Source organism: Truncatella angustata, assembly GCF_020726525.1.
Source record: "Truncatella angustata strain MPI-SDFR-AT-0073 chromosome Unknown BKA67scaffold_10, whole genome shotgun sequence".
NCBI classification, from domain to species: Eukaryota; Fungi; Ascomycota; class Sordariomycetes; order Amphisphaeriales; family Sporocadaceae; genus Truncatella; species Truncatella angustata.
This window is the reverse complement of record NW_025763390.1, coordinates 608,346-631,832: the sequence shown is the minus strand read 5'-3', so window position 1 is coordinate 631,832 and position 23,487 is coordinate 608,346. Positions and strand designations below refer to the sequence as shown.

General features: G+C 49.7%; 7 protein-coding genes across 7 annotated transcripts; 3 read left to right on the top strand and 4 right to left on the bottom strand.

Moving 5' to 3' along the window:
• Window positions 1-46: 46 nt before the first annotated feature.
• Window positions 47-385, bottom strand: BKA67DRAFT_582813 (ankyrin repeat-containing domain protein). Its single transcript, XM_046104021.1, has one exon. It carries the CDS (start codon window positions 341-343, stop codon window positions 65-67), a length of 279 nt encoding a protein of 92 aa, XP_045952462.1. The 5' UTR covers window positions 344-385; the 3' UTR covers window positions 47-64.
• A 3,233-nt stretch (window positions 386-3,618) lies between these two features.
• Window positions 3,619-6,099, bottom strand: BKA67DRAFT_695887 (uncharacterized protein). The gene is made up of 3 exons (XM_046109322.1): window positions 4,654-6,099; window positions 4,089-4,602; window positions 3,619-4,027 (listed from the first exon to the last, which is right to left on the bottom strand). The coding sequence occupies exons 1-3, from the start codon at window positions 5,999-6,001 to the stop codon at window positions 3,853-3,855; spliced, it is 2,037 nt and encodes a 678-aa protein (XP_045952461.1). The 5' UTR covers window positions 6,002-6,099; the 3' UTR covers window positions 3,619-3,852.
• A 180-nt stretch (window positions 6,100-6,279) lies between these two features.
• On the top strand, window positions 6,280-7,501 carry BKA67DRAFT_663820 (uncharacterized protein; the record flags this gene model as incomplete). The annotated part of the gene is made up of 2 exons (XM_046108257.1): window positions 6,280-7,013; window positions 7,075-7,501. 2 exons carry the CDS (start codon window positions 6,280-6,282, stop codon window positions 7,499-7,501), a joined length of 1,161 nt encoding a protein of 386 aa, XP_045952460.1.
• A 2,881-nt stretch (window positions 7,502-10,382) lies between these two features.
• Window positions 10,383-13,901, bottom strand: BKA67DRAFT_695885 (uncharacterized protein; the record flags this gene model as incomplete). Its single annotated transcript, XM_046109321.1, has 2 exons — window positions 10,383-12,226; window positions 12,287-13,901. 2 exons carry the CDS (start codon window positions 13,899-13,901, stop codon window positions 10,383-10,385), a joined length of 3,459 nt encoding a protein of 1,152 aa, XP_045952459.1.
• A 1,881-nt stretch (window positions 13,902-15,782) lies between these two features.
• On the top strand, window positions 15,783-18,211 carry BKA67DRAFT_540937 (5-methyltetrahydropteroyltriglutamate-homocysteine S-methyltransferase; the record flags this gene model as incomplete). Its single annotated transcript, XM_046100839.1, has 3 exons — window positions 15,783-15,855; window positions 15,926-16,083; window positions 16,142-18,211. The coding sequence occupies 3 exons, from the start codon at window positions 15,783-15,785 to the stop codon at window positions 18,209-18,211; spliced, it is 2,301 nt and encodes a 766-aa protein (XP_045952458.1).
• Window positions 18,212-19,366: 1,155 nt separating this feature from the next.
• On the bottom strand, window positions 19,367-20,138 carry BKA67DRAFT_540936 (uncharacterized protein; the record flags this gene model as incomplete). The annotated part of the gene is made up of 3 exons (XM_046100838.1): window positions 19,367-19,408; window positions 19,464-20,048; window positions 20,136-20,138. 3 exons carry the CDS (start codon window positions 20,136-20,138, stop codon window positions 19,367-19,369), a joined length of 630 nt encoding a protein of 209 aa, XP_045952457.1.
• Window positions 20,139-21,515: 1,377 nt separating this feature from the next.
• On the top strand, window positions 21,516-23,139 carry BKA67DRAFT_90176 (uncharacterized protein). The gene is made up of 2 exons (XM_046109534.1): window positions 21,516-22,904; window positions 22,959-23,139. Exons 1-2 carry the CDS (start codon window positions 21,835-21,837, stop codon window positions 23,029-23,031), a joined length of 1,143 nt encoding a protein of 380 aa, XP_045952456.1. The 5' UTR covers window positions 21,516-21,834; the 3' UTR covers window positions 23,032-23,139.
• Window positions 23,140-23,487: the final 348 nt, after the last annotated feature.

Sequence of the window (23,487 nt, the reverse complement as noted above, 5' to 3'; positions counted from 1 at the left end):
GTGGGCGAGTGACTTTATTCATTCGTGGCCGTTGACTTTGAGCATGCTTAGATCTTGCTAGTCCTTAAATCTCCTGGGGTGCTTCAAGGAGTGCAATGATGGTACTGTGGCCCTCAGCCAAATCTATTGCAGTACTCCCTTCCGTATCTTCGAGACTCTTGTTGGCACCCAATTTCAAGAGAAGTTGAATCATTCCATGGTTACGGTTTTCGACAGCTATGAGGAGTGGTGTTTTCCCATCCGGTTGTCTAGTATCGATGCTGGCTCCATCTCGTACAAGCAACTCGATTATCTTGAGGTCATTATTTTGCACGGCAACATGTAACGCCGTTGTATGTGTCATTGACTCCGCGTTGACCGACTGCAACTCGATGTCAACGCTTTCAGGTCTTGACCGAAGTGCCTGATCTGTATTGCCTGCTTTGATCATTTCGAAAGAAAGGGGGGGAGGTGCTACTCACGACCAGGTCAGCTTTACCGTCGCCATCTCGGTCATCTGCCATTTTCCCAACGTCAGGTCCCGAAGCCTCTGCCTCGCCATGAAGAGAAGACTCTTCAGCCTCTTCCGTGGACATGCGAAGATATTTGACGTTTGATGCGCTGTCTTTCTCGTTTAGTTCCCGGGTATCGTTGTTCCGCAGTACTTGGTTCGTCCCGTTACCATCATCATTTTCTCCTGAATCTTCCCCCATCTCTATCGGGTCTGTAAGTAAGTTTGACGTCGTGAAGAGCGTTTCTGAGCCTCCAACTACGAAACAACTTCAGCAGCTGAATGATGAAAAAAGCAACCACTTCAAAACATGGGAGCCTGGCCAGAGCCTTGGACTAGAGCTGCAGTCCCCTTCCCCCTCGACCCCGCAGGGGATAAAGGTGGCTGGCCGATATGTATAAGTACGCGGAGGCTGATTCGCTGCGTTGCCGCCCAACACCTATCGTCCAACGCGGGATGGAATAAGAACGCGGAAGCCCCTCAACACCACGTTCACTCATTCTAAATCTAAGACTCTAAAGTTTCTGCGAAGATGGCGCGTACGTGGTATCGCTATGTCCCACTTGTATGATTTCACCATGTACTCATGATCCTCAATCTCTGCGCGATACTCTTCTGGTGTTTGTCACCTCCCTTGAGAAGCTGTCGTGTGAACCGTGAGCTAATCGCGCATTCAGCTATCCTGTTAGCCGGATGCACGTCTTCAAATGGCCTCGAGAGTGTATATCTCTTCTGTCTTTCCTATAAGAGCTCGATCTCGTCTAATTCATCAGATGTGCTGGTGCTCAGTCCTGGCATCGTCGCTTACTTCTCTGAGGTTTTGGATACCGGTAACATGACTATCAAGGAAATTCGAGTGGGCTATATTGCAATCTGCATCGGCCTTGAATCAGACATCTGGTTTTGTTCCAATGACGCAAAGAAATTGGCAGTTGAAATCAACAGCCGAGAAATGGTGATCCTTTGAATATGCTTAGGCTCGCCGACTCCGCCAGGACAGTAACTTGATTCTATCCTTTAATGTGAATACGGGTCTGCAAGTCTGCTCCCCTTATTAAACTCACGATTTCGACTTCTGCAGAATTATTGCTGTTATTCTTACGCTGTTTTCCACCGCGATGCTGGCGACATTTCTTGGATGGCACGAAGAAAGTGAAGGGTCGGAGAGAGATGAAGGCTCAGAGAGAAATGAAGCCTTGGGGCAAGCAATCAAACCGTTTCCAACCCGCTCTATATCGTACCTGGTGACAGCCTTGATGTTCGTTGCATCAATACTGTCTTCTACGGAGGCACTTTGGCAGATCATATCAAGCGCGGGGGTGGCGAAGGTTACAGGGCTTTTGACATATGACGCCGTGGATACTCGCATAGGTGTAGCGGCCATGACTTTTGGGTGGGTGGCCGCCGCTCTCGCTTCGATAACGGCCATTGGTCTGGTTATTATGATTTTATCTATCCGTGTTTTTTCACAACTGGACGACTAGGTAATTTGTTGATTATGTAGATGCCTCGCTAAATTATAGGCTAGAATATACACTCCCAGTTATAAGAGCATAACTACAATTTTTACTATAAAAAAATAAAGCATTATACTGGCAATATGCTTACACTATAAACTCAACCCCCACGAGCGGTCTGAGAAGGAAGAAGTACCTCGTACTCCAATCAGATTCGGAGCTAGGGTGCATACCGGGCGTACATGAGGGTTCATGATTGGCTGTGAGTGATACGGGTGCTGACCAACTCCTCAAAGCCAGCGATCTCACGATTGACTTAATATTGAACTCATATCCCAAACCAAGGATGGCATTCTTTGGTCTAGAACCTGGCAAATGTCCACTTAGCACCACATGCATGACTGCCGACTGGTGCTAAACCCAGCACCCTAGGATAGAAGACATGCGAGATGCCTGTCGGCATCCCTTATAGTGTGTCGAAACTTCAAACAGCAGGTTTTCCGAGAGAGATAGGGTTGGCCAACTGCATCTTATCGCGAAGATGTGCGATTTTTCGAGTGATCCAAATTTTAATGCTGACCTTATAATGGTCAAGGTCAGCACACAGCAAGTTCTAGGCATCCTGGTTGAAGATCAAAACGTGAAATTACGAATGCTTGTTACTGTCTGTTTAGGATAATCGCGTATTGACAAACGTTATTCGCTTATATTGAATGCTGGATGCGATGCCTCCTTTTTTGGAGGCAAAGCTGCCCATAATTAGTAGCACCAAAGCATATAGATTAGCCTTGAACCGCTAGATTAGTACTCAGGTAGGTAACCACTGGGATATACCCGGTGTTGTATGTGTTCATCTCCGTATTTTATATTCCTTTTTCCTTTTCGAATGAATTTATCTATATGGATGTCGCTACAACGATTTACTATCACATACGACCATAGCTCCTAGAAAACTCGGCATCCCGTCCGCTCTGCCCTAGATAAACTGGGAAGCGCTGGATTAGTACTCAGGTGGGTGACCACTGGGGAATCCCCGGTGTTGTATGTGTTTTTTTGACTCATGAATTATACTAACATGGATTCGCACTTCGTCGTCATGAACGCTGGCTTTAAGCTGCTCTGCATCTCGCAGATGATATCACTTATCTGGGCGTTTGTTCCCTGATCCTTCACACCCCTTTTACTGAACCGGTTTAGTACGAACTCAAACTCCATCCCTGCAGCCGTCTAGTTGTTGATAGAGATACTTCACCAGCCTTCTCTCGCAGCAACAATACACGCTGAAATTCAGCTGGTAGCCAGCACCGACGAAAACAGACAACTCGTCCTCGATATCACTGCCCTCTCGAATCCTACACTTTATAGTCTATCTTTCAGGAGGTACTACGTATCTGTTTATTCATGATACTTATGCGAGAGCTTGAGACTGATGTAGAGCTCGACGGTTTTCCGTTGAAGAAGAAGTCCATGATCACGTCACCAGCATGGTTGCCATATCGCGATAGAAGCCTATAGGATGCTCCTGATGAATCTAAGCCCGGCCGCTTCATCGAGCCTCCGAAAGCTAACAAGCATCAATTGGAGAATTACTTTCCGCTCGGTGTCGGAAACGTGATACGTGATAGGAGATTGGTCGCGAAGCAAGATCCCTAACGCAGATCGGATTTGCGTGCTGACTCATCCATGCCGTTCTTAATCTCTGCCATTTCTCACGCCTTCGTACCCCCGGCTGCACCGTATGCCGAGACATTAATTGTGTTATTAATCCCACATAGGCAGCGCTAAGCGTGCCGCTATCCTTTCAATAGCGTGAACGTCGCCGACAAGAGAGAACTCTTATTAAGCTAACGAGACGGGCCATCATGGGCCCTATTATCCTCCCTCCTTTCTGCTGTAATACGAACTCTAACCCAAGATGCGACTGATCAGATCGCGGATTTCATCAGATTGCCGGCCCGGCGCCGATAACGGATTTTCCAGCCAGAACTCGGCATGTCGATCGCGATCATCCATGAACATTGCGATTCGGTCTTCGTAGAGCCCCTTGAGCAATTTAGAATCATGTGTAAGTGATACCTCACTGGAAGAGTCAGTAAACATGATCCAAAATTCTGCATGCTGAAAGGACTGGAGTATCTTACCCGTCTTGCACCGCTTGTGCAGAATAATCATCAAGATCTCTTATTTTAGAAGCCACGATGCCTCTCGCTGTAGATGTCTCTTCTTCAGCAGCAGCGGCTTCGTTTGCAGGAATTTCTGTTCTAGTCACTGTCTCAGAAAACATGATATTGCCTCTTCTTTTTGAGCTAAGCGGCGTGTCGCTTATTACGACATCGCTCTCTTTAGGTTGAGAGCTGATGGAGGTGAGCCAGGTGCTGATGCTTGAGTTGCCATCGCGACTTGTTGTGTTTCCAGTTGACTGCGCAATTGGAATGTCAGGAGGATCGTCTGTTATTCGCGTTGATAAGTTGCGTATATCCTCGGCGGTTGGAAGTCTAATCGTGCTCGCCTCTGTGATTTCTTTCATGTCCTCAAGGGTGGTGTGAATGGGGACGACCAGACCGTCTCCGTTTGCTACACTAGCAACAAGATGCCCATAAACTTGCCCCTGGCTTGACTCGACAACCCATGACCCTGAGTCTCCATTTTTGAGGTCTGCGACCTTGATTGTCAGCAGGCACCAGGATGAGTGTCAGTAGCACTTACCAAACCCCTGTTTGGGCGAAAGAGTCAAGATTTTGACGAACTCAGTACCGGGACTAACCAAAACTAATGCGGTGAGCCTTCTCAAGATAGCCGGTTTATACCCGTTACCTGACATCAGTATGACTTCCCTACTGTCAAGTTGGCTCTCGGCACCAGCTTCAACAATGTCCAGGAGTTCCTTGGAGGCTTCTTTCTCTTTTCCAAAAGTGATCTTCGACTTGTCTATCCTATTTGGTAGGTGTAGGTCAGGTGGTAGTGGTATAAGAGCCCAGTCTAGGTCGCCATGGTCCTCACGGTGATTTGACTCAGACAAGTCCACTGAAGCAATCTTTTGAGCTCCAGCAAGGTCAAAAAATGCTGGTGTTGAGCTTCTGGTGCTATTGAGTTCTGGTTCAGAGTTTTCTGATTCCGACGGTGAATCATGCGATGAATATGTATCGGAACCTGTGCCACTGCGCGACGCTTCATTACATGCAAGCACAATTTGTGATATCAGATGGCCAGCAGTCATACCGAATAATGTACCATCAACGAGCACATTGCCTCCAATGGTAGCCCAAGCTGGTGATCGGCCCAGTGTCGCCGCAATTGGAAGTCCACAAGCGGTGGCGAAAAACTCATGCTCGAGAGGGGCAGTCCAAATGGAGACTATGTTGGCATCGTCGCTCAGCAGCCTTGGTGGCTTCTTTATGTAATGTATGGGGAAGTCAGTATTAGATGCTTTCATGGTTCCCTGGATGTGGCTTTGTTTGAAGAAGCCTTTTATCTTCTTTGCCAGCTTCTTGTCGCTGTAGAAAACGCTCATTGGTTCTACGTCCTGCTCCGACAGCCCTACCATGTATACCTCCCACATGACAGCATACGGGAAAGATTCAAGTTTTATGTGCGCTGCCAACCCGGACTTGAGGAGATTCTGTAATTCTTCAAAACGTCGACGAGCATCATCTGGTACAGGCAGCTCTTTGAATACCCTAAGCGGTTGCCTTTGATGGAACTTCTCAACGCCATTTGTCTTGATTTGCTGGAGTAGCTTTGGAATCCCCCCGGAAGTGTCTGTTTCAGAGTATTGCGAGTGTTGAGTTGATGTTGCAGGCGAGCCAAATACTGGTAAACCCGCTCCTGTTGGAGAACCGATCCAAGAGCCAGTAGCCTGCTGGGAGCGACTGGAAGCGGAAGAGCTAAGATGATTTTCGCACAATGCTGTCTCATTCAGACCGGAGAGCCCTGGTTCCGGTGTGATTGCTGTGGCCGGCACATGAAGTAGCTTTAGCCCCTTTCTCAGTCTGGTGAGAGCTTGGGAGGACGTCCTAGCAGGTTGACCAACAGCCCTGTCAGTATCCGGGGCCATTAATATGCAGGACACTTGTATTGTTCTTGGATGGTGGAGAATGCTGTGTAGATGACTGAAACACTTCGGAATACATTGGGCCACTCCCCCACGTGCTTAAAGAAACGTCGGCTGCTCAGCTGAATGCTTTTATTTCTGTGGCTGCATGATGTCCAATAGGAAGCGCACTGCACACGTGACTAAAATGCACTTTCAATGCGGCTCTTATTGTTTAGGCAGCTGAAATTTACAGAGCTTGGCTTCTAAACGTAGAATCTCTGCCTACTTACATACCCGTAATGACAGCAGAAAAGAGAAATATTGTGAAACTAGGGGAGAAACTCTGGGGATGGAAGCTTTGTGTTCATTGCCGTGCTGGCAATGAATGCAAAGATCCTGGATGCCCTGGGCAACGTCACCGCAGCATACAGAGATACTATCAATTCTGCGAAGCCATACTGCGCCCCAATCCGCTAGATGAGCCGTTCAAGACGAAATTCATAGACGAGAACGATCGCCATCTACAGATAATCCTCAATGTCAAATCCAATCCCGAGTTGAGCCGACAAGAACTGAGAACTATCGTCTGGGGCACCAATAGCAGCGTCTCACTCACAACTATGTCGGCAACCATAGACCGTGCAGTTAGGACTATGTTGATGGTGGACTGTGTGCCTTCATATCAGCCTTCCGGGCGTCTCGAGGAGGGCCAATCGAGGCTTCCTTGGGGCGATGGTTTACCATTATCCAAGTTTCTCGAGGAAGCCTTCCCGAAGCATCAGCACCACGTGTTGAGCTCGATCAACCACCCGCGTCGTATAAAATTCAAGAGCGAGTTAAGGGCCGATCGACTTAAGAAAAGGTTAGGGATTACCTTCCGAGGCACAAGCGATTTACGGGATCATCTCCGACTAAGCTATACCTCTTCTGGGATAATTCTGAACATCTACCATCATGTAGGATTCCTCAAGGAGCAATTGATTTTGACGAAGGCAAAATCATGCGGCGAAGGTTTCTCGCAGTCAATCAAAGTGTAAGTGAACTTCTAGTTCAAGTTCTCAAAGTATCATCCATAAATGCTCATAAAACACTAGTTGCGGAGCACTCCCTAGACAACTGATGTTGGAGACGATTGATTCTCTGCAAGGCATCCTTTTCCCAGTAGCGAGTAAGAAGGCAAGGAAGTTACTAGATAGGCTCGTGGCAACCGAACAGTGGGATCCTGAAATAAGGATATATGAGTTCGGTACGATACGGAATCGTGAAGAGTATAACATCCCCTACTACTACCTCGCTGAACATTTATCCGAACTTCAGAATGGATTGGAAAATCCTCCACCACGGGGTTGGCTCGAGAGGCAAATTGAGCGGCGCACGGCAGATAGATATATGATGATGGCAACCCTGGCAGGAGTGGCATTTGCTGTGTTACTTGGTATGCTCTCACTGATCGTCAGCTGCTACCAGACCTGGATTTCATACCAAGCGTGGCAGCATCCCGTTAGCGCGGGCGGACCATAAAATGCGTTTTAGGGGACTAGGAAGCCGATGGATCATAGTCAAATTTTGCCTAAGGGCTCACGGACCAGATCAGCTTTTTTTAGGGTTTTTTTTCTGACACGTTTACAAAGCCCGACTTTCGTAGCTATCCAGGATGGTGCAAAATTACGTTCATGTTACGGCCTGTGATTGTCCTCATTCCTGTGGTCATTGTTCTCGCCTATACTTAGAAGGCGGACCCTCCAGTTTACTATCTACATGTTGCGAACATAACCAACATTGAGATCAAGAAGGACCACACCGCATGGCAAGGGGACTAATGACAGAAGACGACTAAAAGAAACTGGCAAGGCAGGCCGCTAGTGGCCAACAGGTCATGTGAAAAGTAGTGCTCACTGAAACTCAGCGGTACTCAGCAGGTAGGTCACTGAGCACATCTGAGCAAGAGGAACAACCAGTAAGGGAATTAATGGGTATGGTACTGAGAAGGTTAATGGTTACCTAGTGCCACCAATTAGGTAGATGCCTGAGGTGCACAGGCCACCCTGATAGTTGACCTGCAGGGATCACTTAGAATAGCTGAAGGACCACGCCACTGAACAACACTCTACGGAGGATCAATATACACACTTTGATCAGTATTACGATCCTACAGAGTAGTGTCGCCCATCAAAGGTTTCCTAGCTAGACTTCTGTTACCTTAATGATCAATCTAAGCATTTATCTTACCCATAGGTGAGGCCTAACAAGCCTTGACGGTTTTTCTTGTGACAATCATTTATCCATTTAACCAAGTTTAGTTGTAACTATTGCTCTAGTTTCCGCATGGCTAGCATAAGCCTTCAGCACTTATATGCTCTCTGCGGCTTCTAGGGGTATATTGGTTACATTGAGTAAGTTTTTTGAGTTTTTATAGGGAATATTCACGTGACCGTATTCTATCTTTAGACCGTGGATTTGGTATAAGCGCCTCCATTTTTGGCTCCCAAAACCTTAAGCTTTCGATGACTTTATGCCTAGTAGACAGCTTCTGCATGCAAGAGGTAATAGCTACGATGGCAATCCTGTTGCTGAAGTATGAAATTGAGGTGGGAACTGGCCAGCAGGGACAGCCTTCCATAGCTGTCTCTGTGCTATCTATGACTAATGTTCCGCCATCGCGATTGCAACGTGTAGACACGCTCCAATCGTCTGCTCCTCGACATTGATGGCCATGGCAAAAGACAGGAGGTTTGCAAGGACACCCTGAATGATCTGCAGTTATCCCAGGAATGACCTCTGCACTTTCAGCAGTGACCTCCCTAGCGGTATATCCGTCGGTATATCCACCCTTTACGCCGGGTAGATATGTCCTTGGAGCGCTGGATTAGTACTCAGGTGGGTGACCACTGGGGAATCCTCGGTGTTGTATTTTTTTTTCATCAATATTCTACAAAGATGAATAGGTCGCTTCTAGCTTGGAAGAGCTAGAATCTCTTTTAGGCGCCAGGCTCAGTGGCGTTTGCTGCACGGCAACCAGCGTCTCTCAACAGCGCCAATAGTTACACGCCAGGGTCGGTTTCTCGTACTCAAATATTCATGAGATTGCTTCTCCTGGAACAGCTATGATAAGCCCGCTGTCATTCGTGATACACTCATGGCTCCTCATTCGCCAATCATGCCGGGACCTATACATGTAACGACGGAGGTCCGTCTAACCAACGCAGCGATGGGTGAGCGTTTGTAAAAGGGGCCGGAAAAATCCGTCATAGGGATTGCGCGATTGGTTTTCCTGACTTCACTCAGCACCACGGGTCCTAATCTCAGCATATCCTGTGAATAGAAAATCACACCGTCCTGTCTTCACGTAAGCTTTCTGCGCATGGCACCTACTGTATCACCAGTAATTCGCTTTTTGGCTGTTCTAGCCCTCACAGTCATGTCAAAATACACCAAAATATTTCCGAGTATCAGACGAGCTCCAAGATATCGCAGCAACAGTCATGCCGCACTCTCTTCTACCTGTCGTCGAGGATGAAGGTCATACATATCGACAACACAGAATCACGATTTAACTGATTGAAGTACACACCGACACATCCCACGGCGTTGAGGGTATGCGCGCAGAATACAGATGCCTGCTGTCATCTTACCTAGTCTAGACAGGAGTTTGACGAGCAGCAAGCAGAGGACGAAATATTTCAGGCTTGGCAGAGGGGGTTAGAGCTAGGTAAATGGAGTATACTTGATATTGTCTACTGTTAGCTCAAGTCCAAACGTGTAAGTAGTTGCTCGAGGCTTCTATTCTGACCATAACTTCAAGAATCCGTTTTCTGAATTATTCTCACTTTGATCGTCCTACCCAACCTTGTTAAGAGTTTTAGAGCCACCTACACTATGCATAGTCAACCAATTTCGACTATGCGCTACGTTTTCTCGTTATCAGACACGAGTCTGATGTGTAAGAACCCCGCAAAATCAATGTTGGTCTAGTGATGGCTCACTCATGCTCATCGTATGGTGTTTAGTATATCAAGGACGCTGAACAGAAGTGTCAGAGTCGCTGTTACCCAATAGGGGCCAGAGGATAAGCTATCCGAAGCGGAACAACGTAAAAGATAGAGGGCGAAGATGCGCATTTTTGGTATACGTCATTTAGACGGCTATATTAATAGTAAACATATGGTCTCACCACCTCAGTCTAGCCCTACATATATATCTAATTCTAGGATGCATATGACCACTTTATTATATTTACAAGGGAAACATGATTAGAAAAATAGATGGACTTCCATCATCCTTGATGATACCACCAAAGTTGTCATGTAGTGGCACTTCGCTTCCAAAAATTGGCCTTCAAGGTTACTTCCAAGAATTCCTACTCGTACGCATCAGTATGTTTCCCTCGATGAAACTAATACTGTCAGGGTTTGATCTCAGGAATTTCTGCAGTTCGCTCTTCGCTGCTCTGACCGAGATTTCCCTTCTCTGAAGCTATCATTCTTTCCAATTCTGAGCCACAAGCCCTCATACGCTTTATGGACATGGATTTGGCTCTGCCATTCCAAGTGCTGTATTTGTATGGAATACCTGCAACATTGTGCTCCGCAGCGGATCTGGATCGTTGAACCATGACCTTAGTGTCACTTTTGGCTGAATCATTCTCTTCCAACATGTGTTTAGGCACACAATCTTCGTATGAAACATGCGTCATCGGCGTGCCAAATTGTTGTGATGTGGCTGATATGGCTTCAGAAGCGTTCCTTTTACTGACAGGTGTGTTTGGAGGTTGGGTAGTCGCTTTTATGAAATCGCCGGTATCTGGCGAACCGGGCCTATCGCCACAGTGAAGGTCCTGGATTTCATGTGCGATCCTCGAGCTTAGAGGCACCCTCGATGACGCCCCACTGACACCTCGTGGCCTGGTCTCGTTAGATACGGATGGGCGCTTTATGTAGTCAATCGTTTGCTCGAGCGCTTCTAACTCCTGGTATCCGCCATGATGTGGCAAAAGTTCAAGTTCGGGATACTCTAGATATCCAGTAGAACCAGGACGTATCCTTTGACCTTCTCTCCTCGAAATAACAGCTTCATCAAGCAATCCATCTCGAGTTGGAAGGAGCTTTGCAAGTCCGTCTCTCAGAGACCGGCCCAATTTGGCTGTCAAAGACTGTCGTTCCAGCGGTGCATGTTCGTCGTCCCCTGCTGGACTATGTCCTTTTTCAGTTGTGGTCCGATTGGTACCGGCCTCGAAAGTGTCTCTAGACACAGCGTAATCCTTTGGTGTCACACAATCGTTAGCGCCTGTAGCACCGTTACGTTTTGTCCGATCATGTGATGGCCACTTCGCCCATGATTCTGGCATGACCTTGGACTTTCCTGAGGCATGGATATGTGTCGTAAAACTTGGCGCCCGATGAGCACTAGACACCTCGGATTGGATCTGATGTTGCCATTCCTTGAGAATACGGTTTGAAGTCTCTTGCGAAGTGCTCATAAGTTGTATATCTTCCTGGCCTACGACAGAGCGAGATTTTGGTGACTGTATACCTGACTGGGTATCATAATTACTGCGACTGTAGACGGAGCTGGTATCACGAGCATGAGCGGGTATAGCTGTAGTAAGCCTGCTCGAAGCATCACGGGATTGAGGAACCTCCAGTGTAAAGTGTTGATGGTCATGACGAGGGCTGGCTTGGTATCGTTGTTGCGCATCACGTCGATCCGCCTCAAGTCGAATAGCTCGCTGCCAGAGATCCGTGGCAGTCTCTTCTAGCTTTAAATCCTTGTCGCCGGTGGGGAAATGCTGTCCTTTTCGCAAAGATGTCGACTGGTTCGGACCTGGAGCAACAGCACGACGTGACATAACAGCAGCTCCTACGCAATTTCGATGGCCATGTGGGAATGGACCAAGCTTGTGTAATGTATTTCTGTGATACCCTCTTTTCGGCAGGAGCCATTTCAGTAGTGAAGGCTTCCTAGAATGTCGTACCAGAGGGTCGTCAAACTCTTCTCGGAATCTGCTGGCTACTGAGCTGCTGGCATGGCGCCGGCCACGTGGCTCTGCAAACCTCTTAGCAACTGATTTCAATTCTGCTTCCCTATGCTTGAAGCTCGCGGTCTCAGACGCAGTTTCTAAACTCGAACTTGAACGAGCATTTTCCTTGCCTGAAATGACCGTAGTAGGCACCAGAGTCTGAATTGGTGCGGTTCTATAGGAGCTTGTCTCTGATTTGTCTGCGGCAACCATACCTCTCGGTTCAAGATCTATTCAAATTGTCAGCAAATGAAGGCTAAAAGCTGGCCCCATTAATATTTAGTACTCACTGTTGACTGCGGTTGTCTGGCTCAGTTGTAATATTCTCGGTGGACCGACAAACCCAAGACTAGAGACCGGTCGCGTTAGATCAGCACTACTCGGTCGAGTTGTGTAGCGTGAGGACAAGGATTCCTGCACCATTTGACCGCGATTGACATCTAGTGAGACGGCGCCACGCTGTTCTGTCTCCTTCGGGATTGAAAATGCTGGAGATGGCATTCCACTAGATCGGCCGGTTGTGGCAAAAGAACCTGGAACTCTGAGCAATGCTGATTCGTATCCCCGGTGGGAGGAGGACGAGCACGGCCCAATCTTGAATCTACCATTTGAACCCAGCTCACCTAGTGCAGAAGCATCTGGACGATCTTCAATGACACTGTCGCTGTTGCGGCGCGTCGAGGAGTGCGATATAGACTGTAGGGTATTCGACACGCGAAGCCAGAGGTCAAGAGGGGATATTTGATCAATGTGGGTGGTGTTGTGGAAGATACCGGTAGATTGCTCGAATTGGCTCTCGTCTTCGTCTAGTTCTGGTGTCAAAAGTTTGCCATCGTGAGCATCGTTTGCCAATGAAGATCTAGATTGAACAAGCTCGTCCTCGCGTGGGTAATTTCTCAAGCTCAGACTAAGCTGCTTGTTGTTTATTGATGTAGTTGATCCACGGAGGGGAGAGTAAGCCTTCTCCAGTGAGTCTTGCTCAAGTGTGGCTTGGACAACGTCTCCGTTGCTATGGGCTTCCAACTCCCCCTCCCGAATATATTCCGCAAGTTGTCCGGCACTGTACGAAAGTCGCCAGGAATCTATGGAGCTTGACCGGCGGACATTTGATGACCGTACAGGCTCCAGCTGAGGCGATACGGGCATCTCTGGCAGTGATCCACAGTCGCGAAGAATATTTTCTACCTGGGGAGCTGAATTGTCTTGGGAATGGATAGCACCGGTCGGACAGCTACTGCGATGTCGAAGTGAAGTGGCGGTATTAGTTATGATGGGCAGAGCAAGTGCGACCATTTCTTGCGCAGGGGTAGATGAATGATCAGAATTTGCGTCGTCAGCTTCGCAAACCGAGAATTCAACGTTCTCTCTTGGACCGCCTCCAGGAAGTTCCGGCAGCACTGGCGATGGAGACCTACACTGGGTAGCAATTGGCGGGGGCCCCTTTGTTTCCTCTTCCTCTTCGGTCTCGAGCTCCTCTTGAATTCTTTTCTGTCTGAGACGTCTCAGCTCGGCACGCCGTGCAAGTTCCTCTTCGCTGCTCCCAATACTCTGCTGTGATCGCCATTTAGATTGTGACTTTTGAGATAGGCGACGAATAAGCTTCGTCTTGAGGGCTCCCAGAGTGCTCGTAGGGGAGCTTCTAGGGTTGGTGTTTCCATCGTCACTGTCAGAATCTTCGACCTCGATCACCGTTGGATCCAGTGCAGCTTGATTTCTGGGTGTCGTCATAAGTGAGGGTGCCTGGGTGCCATCGAATGGGACAACGGAAGTACTCTGGTGTTGACTCAGAAGGCGAGGCTTGGGCAACTTGGCTCGAGCTGGCCGAGCGGGCAGCTGTGTTGCTGCCGTTGATGAATTGCGATTATGGTGAGCCTCTTGGTCACCGCAGCAATTGAGAGCCTGCATATTGCACAGCAAATCCCCAGATGCCAGTAACATCAGCGAAGCCAGGGCTGCAGTCCTTGTATTTCATACCAAGAAAGGCTCGATATTGCCGAGAGGGAATGCAACAAGCCAAGCCAAGGGCTTATGACGGTCCAAGAGCGCATGAAAAACTACTTGGGTCCGACGGGGTTCATTGATGGTCGATGTTGACATCTCCCCCAGTATGCTGGGGCAAGCGCTTCCTGGCCTTGGTATTATGCGATGCCAGCAGCGTCAGTAAGGAAGCTACGATGCAGTTCCTCCAATATGATGGGAAACCGCACCCCATCATGGCCGTGGCCTCCTTCAAGTACATTCATGTTGCTGGGGAGGAAACACGATGCTGTTTCCAAGCACCTAAACATTTATTCATCTACTGATTTCCCTAAATAGTGCACATCGAGGGACAGTGTGATATTTTTCACGCAGGGTGATCTTTGGTTGCAGTCATTGAGTACCACCAGCACTCTCGACAATGAATTGGCTTTGCAAACCATGTTGGGTTATGTTGGGTTATGTTGGCAGCCATTGGTCACTGTATTGGAGCATGCCAGTACCGCAGATGGCTCAACGGATGCAATCATCACGACATGCATGTGGGTCAAGGCGAGAACGAGGCATCGAACAATTGAGAAGGAGCATCCAAAGCTCACTCTTACTCTGCTTTCCGATAGTTGCCGAGGAGAAGCTCATAGACAAACGACTGGATTCTAGGCCAATAATACTGGGTACATGGAGTGGGATGTGACGCACGAAGAGAGGAGGTTATTCTTGAAGATTTTGGAGTCGAGACGAGACTGTCATGTATGTGGATTCTTACAGCGACGAATTGCGTGATGGGTATACCGCAAACCATTGATCCAAAGCCGACATCCGGCGGCTAGACGGGCTCAAACTGGCTTGGGGGAGAAAGTCGCTTGGTACGTCAATAGTGATCTATGAAGACGCTAGACAAGGTAATTTCACGGTGACTTTCTCTAATCACTGAAAGTCCATGACTGAAAAGTCTGCTACTCACTCGTAGTATGATGCAAGGGGCTGATTTCCATGATAGCCCACGGGTCAGAATGCTGGGACAGGTTGATTGGACTGTTCAAATGGCGCCATTTTCGTAGGTACATGAGCACCACAAGTAATCTAGCGTGGAGGCATAGTCGTGCACGGCTCGCTTACAGGTCGGGACCTTTTGAAGATCCCCCGCTTTCGGACCCTGAGTTTGGCAAGCAATTGGATCAATTTTTGCACAATATTGCCAAGCCCAAAAGCCGTGGCGCCATGTATTGACTGTCGTGAACTTGGGGCTGGGATCACCTCATCGTGTGTTGTTGGATAAGATGATGGTTTCCATGTGGTAATAATGAGAGCTCTTGGAACGTTGCAAGATGACCTAGACCATGTACATACTGGCTTGTATAGGGCTGGCACAATAGGAAGCTGGGTCGTCCCCCAGACACAGCTGTTTGCCATCCCACTATTTTTGGGCGCTCGGCCGGACTTTGTTTGCTGCCCCAGTCGCCCAGGTGCTTCAACCCCTCCAAAAGCGATGAGAAGTGAGCTGCATACAGCTACTAGGTTAGTCTAGCTCCAAGGCAAGACCCCTCACCGCCCGACTTTCGCCCAGTCTCTCGATTCCTCACATAATAAAAATTTGACTTCCCTCGAGCATTGCATCTTCTCTTTTCTTTCCTTCCATTCACCATTGAACTCCTTCTCTTGATATCCCTAGTTAAGAGATTGGAACCACCACCCTGCCTTCATTGTATGTTCGCCAGAGTTGAGCTCCTTGTCAGACTTTAGACCACCCAAAGCTGACAGCATCAAAGAATACCCCGCATATCACAGATCTCGCGTGTTACTGGCAAGATGGTTCAGTCCGCAGTTTTGGGTTTCCCCCGTATGGGCGTAAACCGTGACCTGAAGAAGGCAACTGAGGCTTGTAAGTATATCAATGGCACCCATACGCCGCGACTCCCGAGGACAGCATGCTGATGAGTTGTCTTACCTAGACTGGGCTGGCAAGCTCTCCCAATCTGACCTCCTCGCCGAGGCCAAGCGCCTGCGATTGGCTCACTGGAAGATCCAGAAGGATGCCGGTGTCGACATCATCCCCAGCAACGACTTCGCTCTTTACGATCAAGTCCTTTCACACATCCAGGACTTCGGTGTAAGCTCATACTCATAGATCATGCAATGTCTATCATCGCTGACATACTACTTTACAGGCTGTACCCGAGCGTTACAGCAGCTCGAACCTCGATGCCGTTGACGAGTACTTCGCCATGGGTCGTGGCCACCAGAAGGGTGGTGTCGATGTGCCCAGTTTGGAGATGGTCAAGTGGTTCGACTCAAACTACCACTACGTCAAGCCCACTCTTCAAGACAACCAGAACTTCAAGCTGAGCTCCAGCCCCAAGGCTGTTGCTGAGTTCACAGAGGCCAAGGAGGCCGGTATCAACACAAGACCTGTCCTTGTCGGACCCGTCTCTTTCCTTCACCTTGGCAAGGCCGACCGTGGCCAGAAGGTCGACCCCATTGATCTCTTGGAGAAGCTCGTTCCCGTCTACGAGGAGCTCCTCACCAAGCTCAAGGAGGCTGGTGCCGAGACCGTCCAGATTGACGAGCCCGTCCTCGTCTTGGACCTTCCCAGCAAGACCAAGGCTGCCTTCAAGCCTACATACGAGAAGCTCGTTGGCCTGGGTGACAAGATCCCCAAGCTCGTCTTCACTACCTACTTCGGTGACATTGTGCACAACGTTGACCTTGTCCCCAAGGACATCTACGCTGTCCACGTTGACCTCGTCCGAAACCCTGAGCAGCTGGAGACCGTCCTTGGTGCCTTGGGCCCCAAGACCATCCTCTCTGCCGGTGTTGTCGATGGACGTAACATCTGGAAGACCAACCTGAAGCGTGCCATTGAGACTGTCGAGACTGCAGTCCAGAAGCTCGGAAAGGAGCGCGTCATCGCCGCCACATCCAGCTCTCTCCTTCACACTCCCCACACACTCTCCAGCGAGAAGAAGCTGGATGCCGAGATCAAGGACTGGTTCTCATTCGCCTCTGAGAAGGCTGTTGAGATTGCTATCATTGCTAAGGCTGTCACCGAGGGTCCTGCTGCCGTCCGTGAGGCTCTCGAGGCCAATGCTAAGTCCATCAACGCTCGTGCTACCTCCGAGCGCACCAACGATGCTGCCGTCAAGGACCGTCAGTCCAAGATCCAGGAGGCTGACTACAACCGCAAGTCTGAGTTCACCACCAGAATCTCACAACAGCAGAAGAAGCTCAACCTGCCTCTCTTCCCTACTACTACCATCGGCTCCTTCCCCCAGACAAAGGAGATTCGTGTGCAGCGTGCCAAGTTCACCAAGGGTGAGATCACCGAGGCTCAGTACGACAAGTTCATCGAGCAGGAGATTGACATGAACGTCAAGATCCAGGATGAGCTTGACCTGGACGTCTACGTCCACGGTGAGCCTGAGCGTAACGACATGGTCCAGTACTTCGGTGAGCGCCTCAAGGGTTACGCCTTCACCACCCACGCCTGGGTCCAGAGTTACGGTTCCCGATGCGTCCGTCCCCCGATCATCGTCGGTGACATCTCTCGTCCCGCACCCATGACCGTCAAGGAGTCCAAGTACGCCGTCTCTGTCTCCAAGAAGCCCATGAAGGGTATGTTGACTGGACCCGTCACTTGCTTGAGATGGTCGTTCCCTCGTGACGATGTCCACCAGTCCGTCCAGGCTGAGCAGCTTGCTCTTGCCCTCCGTGACGAGGTCGTTGACCTTGAGAAGGCTGGCGTTGACGTCATCCAGGTCGATGAGCCTGCTCTGCGTGAGGGTCTTCCTCTGCGCTCCGGAAAGGAGCGTGAGGCCTACCTTGGCTGGGCCGTCAAGGCTTTCCGCCTCTCCACCGTTGGTGTCGAGGACTCTACCCAGATCCACTCTCACTTCTGTTACTCTGAGTTCCAGGACTTCTTCCACGCCATCGCTGCTCTCGATGCCGATGTTCTGTCTATTGAGAACAGCAAGTCTGATGCCAAGCTCCTCAGCGTCTTCGTTGACTCTGCCTACCCCCGTCACATCGGTCCTGGTGTCTATGACATCCACTCTCCCCGTATTCCCAGCGAGCAGGAGATCAAGGACCGCATCGAGGAGATGCTGCAGTACCTCAAGCCTGAGCAGCTTTGGATCGACCCTGACTGTGGTCTGAAGACCCGTCAGTGGAAGGAGACCAAGGAGGCCTTGGTCAACATGGTCAACGCCGCCAAGTTCTTCCGTGCCAAGTACGCCAAATAAATGGCCTTCGACGTGCCGTGTCATGAAGCCGAGTGTCCTGTCCCTCCTACTGAGGCAGGCCTCCGCTCACCGGCAAAGTTGTGGAGTGGAGTTGTAGATGGTTTTTCTTGTCATTTCCGTGAGACTGCATATATGCCCACAGCGAAGGGTATTTGATTCGATTTCAACATCGGCGTTCAACAGGCTTGGTTCAAAATTTGATCAAAAAGTTTCACAGGAAGGCGAGGATCGGAGCATTCAACACTGAGCATTGGGAAGGGAAGATATCAAGTGGTCCATCAACCGGGCCCTGGAGTGCATGGCGTTATTGATTTCTATGGCATGGTGCCAGAAGCGACCAAATTGGAGTCGTTGTAGATTAGAAAGAAAGCCCGATTCAACTGGGTAGTGTGCATTGAAGAGAAATGCAACATGACCACCATTCTTGGTGATAAACCACATATGTTTTTCAACTGCCGGGAAATGTGATGGTGAATGTGACGATGCCCGCTGCCCTCTCCATATTTGCTGTCAATCTTCAATGACTCGTATGATATTGATGGATTGTAAAAGCTTGAATTGGCGCAATAAGTACAGCAAATGATCCAATGCAAGGTAGCCACATAATAAGCTCTAGGGTGTTTCTAGTTGATGGCTAAGGCTCAGTGAGAAATTCCCGCCCCCAAAAGTGCGATTTCGCGAAATTGACATTCATCATCGAAGCGGGGATCGCTTATCTCGACTCTTACGTTGGACCTTACGACTACCACCGCAATTGCAATTTCCAGAGAGTATAGTGTATCAATCATGTCATCTAATTTTACTGCCAAGCGGGGAAGCATCATCTGTGAGGGGATTCCCCGAGGAGGGTGCCCGCAAGAGGAAGGGCGAGAAGCATTCCTATCAGGAAAATGCCAAGACATAGTTCTAGAAACCGGAAGAAGGCTGAGATCGTTCCCCGGGACTTTACTCTTTGAGCAATATTTTTGCGAAAGAATGAGAAAAAGAAGCGTATCACTTGTGATGGGGCGTGGAGTTCATAATATGAGCATAGCAAGGGGAATATATGGAAAGGATCCGGGGGCTTCAATCATTCTGCGACAATGGCTGCTGGGCGTTCCCGGGGTTCCTCACAAGGCTTAAAATATTACTGTTGATCCTCGGCTACTAGGGGCACTAAGTACGGGCGGCGCTGTGTTGAAGGATCGGGGCAATTATCTGTTGAAGGAAGAAAAGTCACAACAGAAATGAAATGAACAGGGTAACGACTCACGAAGGACGAAGCCCCGGTGCACACGAAGTCTGGGCCCGAGTCAACCGCTGAGATGCTAGCATGGGTTTGTAGATGATATGACCAATGATCTCGCGGCACAGTCGTGCCGGCGACTTGGTGAAACGGTGAGCCCCCCTTTTCGCTGGCAGGGTCCTTCCTTTTCGCCCAGGGTTTTGCGAAAATCGCATTGCTTGCATTTTTTGCGCTGATTTGCTGATTGATGATCGTTCGTTCGGTGTGGTAGAAACAGGAAGCGCTGTCAAGTAAATGGAAATAAGGTTGATTAACCAGCGCTTGGTGCGGTTTCAATGGGGCTTGAACAGGCAATCTCCCCAGGCATATTCCGTGATGATTGATGAGATGGAGAACAGGAGATGGGATGAGTAACTTGACATCCACAGCGATCGAATACTCTCGGCCGCCGTAATCGACCCTCGCACGGATGTGTAAGCCGGAGACTGATGCAGTGAATAAGCTCGTGGCGATGCACCAATGTGAGACGAAAGGTTGAGACTCGGGGATGGTGTGAATGCAACTTGATGATACTGATGATACCAAGTCAATGAGCAGGAGCTGTTTGCGATGCTGTCGCAAAACAGGTTATCCTGTCTTGTCTAAGGTTAGGTAGGGGCCTCGCCATGCATTGATCATGTCGATCAGGCCCAGGCCGACCATTGCTGTTTAATGCAGTGAGAATCACGATCTACCCCCAATCCGGTTCAACGGCAAACGGATGCACAACAACAACATGCGCGGTCACAAAAAGCATCGTGAAGATCATCATATAGCAGTAGTCTACTGCAGGACCAACATGTAAAACACTGGAGCTTTGCTTAAGAGTAACAGTTGAGCATAAGGCGAAGAAACCGGTTCAAGGATCTATCCGCGCATGCGCCGTTACGAACTTGCTGTAGTCTAATTGATTTAAGGAGGATGTGGCGCGCGCGATGGTGTCGGAGGCCAGGCGCTACGTTCGGGTGGCAGACAGTAAGTAAGTTAAGACATGCGTTTTGAAAACACGTTACCTGCATGTCGCACGTGTCCAAAAACTCTCGTAACTGTCGCTGTCCGTGGTGCTTCTTTTCGAAGCCATTGCCGGTCGCCAAAAAACAAGGCAGCCAAAAGGATCTCATTCCTGTGGCTCCAGAGTATGCACCACGTATTCAGCCGCTATTAGCTCAAGTGTAGGTTCCAAGAATAGCGGTGTCACCTAGTGGGCTGCTTCTCGAACAATAGCTGGTCTTTCGTCGCCTTTGCCCAAAGCCAGCAGTATGTATCGGGTTGGCTCTTCTCGCCAAGGGGCCATTACGAAAACACAATCCCGATGGAAATTCGACATACTACAGTAGGTGCTTCAAGAGTTACGAGATCGAGCGACATATCACCTGCCGAAGAATGGGATCATCTTCAATTATATCATCGTACATATTTACCCGTTCATCCACCTGAGACCGACACCTCTCGCTTTGTTACCTCGCAGATTCTGGTCAGTAACCCGTCGCAACAGCACAGCGGGGGGACGGGACCTGTACGTAGTAAACGCTTGAGAGAGAGAGTGTGTGTGTATGTGTGCTGGCGGTCAAAACTGGAGGGCCCTGTCCAGCCATTCAACGTGGTTCCCGAAGCCAGCAAGATCTTGTTTGACGGTTCTCCAGACGCCATTGGCCACTTAGCCCCGTCTCAAGATGGGACCTGCATCTATACCCTTGCTCGACATGGGTATATGGCCTAGCTGGGTCCACTCAGGGGCAGCCCATGCCCAGATGAGCGGCGAGAAGAGGCGCCAGGCACGGGCAATTCGGTCTCATTTTGCGCTATTCCTGCCAATTCGCCTATGCTGCGTCTTCCATGTCCACGCACCATGACCCGGAAACGAACTGGAGCGAGATGTGGTCCTTGTAATGATGGGAGGCAAGGGGTCCCCAATCAGTGGGTCTACCAGTCCTTGATTGAAAGAGAGGTCAGATTAATGGGTGGAGGCTGTGTTTTCCTCCAAATCCTGGGCAGTCTCCGTGCAGATTGGGTAAAAAGGACTCACCACCCAGCTTGAATATACCCTCTGTTTCTTTTCTCTACTCTCCTCACCCAAGTCTTTCTCTTTTCGAGTCCGTCTCAAGTCTCTCTTTCAACCGTTGTCGGTCATTCACAATCGTTTCCTGCGCCTACGCTGCAGCTTCGCTTCAAGTACACTTCTAGCAATACCTCGCGGAATCGATTTTCGCTCATTCACAGCATTTGCATCTTGCAAGCATCCACTCATTCAAACGACAACGAAAGTACATACTCTTCCAGAGATCAGATCCGATAAAGAGTCTAAATAGACTATCATAACATCCCGTGTTACGAGATCAAATCATCAATACCATTCAAAATGAAGTCCACCACCGTTGCTCTCGGCTTCCTTGCCGGCATGGCCACCGCCTCATACAACCACCCCCGCCACTTCCACGCTCCTCGTCCTTACTACCGCCGTGACAACGGTACCGAGCCCACTCAGACCACCCTGACCGTCAAGGTCACCCAGGTCCACACCATCACCTCGTGCGCTCCTACCGTCACCAACTGCCCGGCTCGCAACGGCACTGCTATCAGCGCCAACGATGCCTACGCTACCATCCCCGCCAGCGACCTGATCACCTCCGAGGTCACCCAGGTTGTTGAGCTCACCACCACTGTTTGCCCCGTTGCCGAGGCCTCCAGCATTGCATCTTCCGTCTCTGCTGCCCACAGCTCCGGTCTCATCACTGGTACCACCAAGGATGTTACCGCTACCGCAACCTCTGACAACTCTGGTGCTACCGGATCAGTCGTCACCAGCGCCTCCGTCGGTACCACCGATGTTCCTCTGACCTACACGGTTGGTCCCGAGACTGCCAAGTCTGTCATCACCACCACCGTCAAGAGCACCTACACTGCCCAGGTCACCGTCACCCTGACCAAGTCTGCTTCCACCGGCGCCAGCTCCAACTCTCCTCAGGGCACTACCACTGACTCTGAGGGTACCACCACCACCACCAGCACCTCCACTGGCACCCGCACCGTCACCATCTCCAAGGCCAGCACCGCTACCGCCTCTGGCTACCCTGTCGCCACTGGATCTGCCGGCGTTGAGGAGGTTACTGGCAACTCTGCTGCCACTGGTTCTGTCTCTGAGGGAAGCTGCGCCGAGGCCACCACTGTCACCGTCACTGCTCCTGCCAGCACCATCTACGTCACCGTTGGTGCCTCCAGCGCTGCCCCCAGCGCTGCCTCTGCTACCGCCTCGTCCCCTGCCGCTGCCACTACTGGCTCCAGCAGCACTGGCTCTGACAACTCCGCCACTGGATCTGATGCCGGTGACGACGAGAGCTCCGACGACTCTTCCGACGCTGACGAGTGCGATGCTGATGAGGCTACCTCCACCGACGCCGGTGTTGTTTACGCTACTGCAACCGCCACTGTGTAAGTTTGAACCACCCCTACCATAATAAGATTGAGAGACTAACCAGTAGACAGTGTTCCCTACCCCGTCGGTGGCGTTAACGGCACCTACCCCGTTCCCACTGGTGCTTACCGCCACAAGAACTAAGTTTCGGGCCAAGCTATAGCCATTAAGGGCTACGTAAAACGAAAATCTAGTTCTTCTGTATAATGTTTGGGAAATCTTAGTATCTAAGCGCCGCGCGCGGCGGCAGAGGGGATAGAGGAGGAGGAGCAGGGCAAAAACCTTTTGTTGTGTGCCGCACACCGTATACAAAATCTTATGGCTACGAAGTTTACGATAAACCCACCCACTTATACCATATGACCAAAGCGAACACACTTTTAAGCAAAATTCTTTATAGAATCAGGGCCGGCGAAGCGGAGAAGGGACATCCAATCTATTTTCTTGGGTTTTGTTGTTCAATACATAGCGCGAAGCTGTTTGCCCGGTTCTGGATGGCCGGGTTTTGGCTTGTGGCTACCATTTTTTGTTTGTATTCGATTCGTTGTTTGTAGGCGGGAGATTGATACCCCCTTTATTTTTGAATGGAAGACTTTTGAT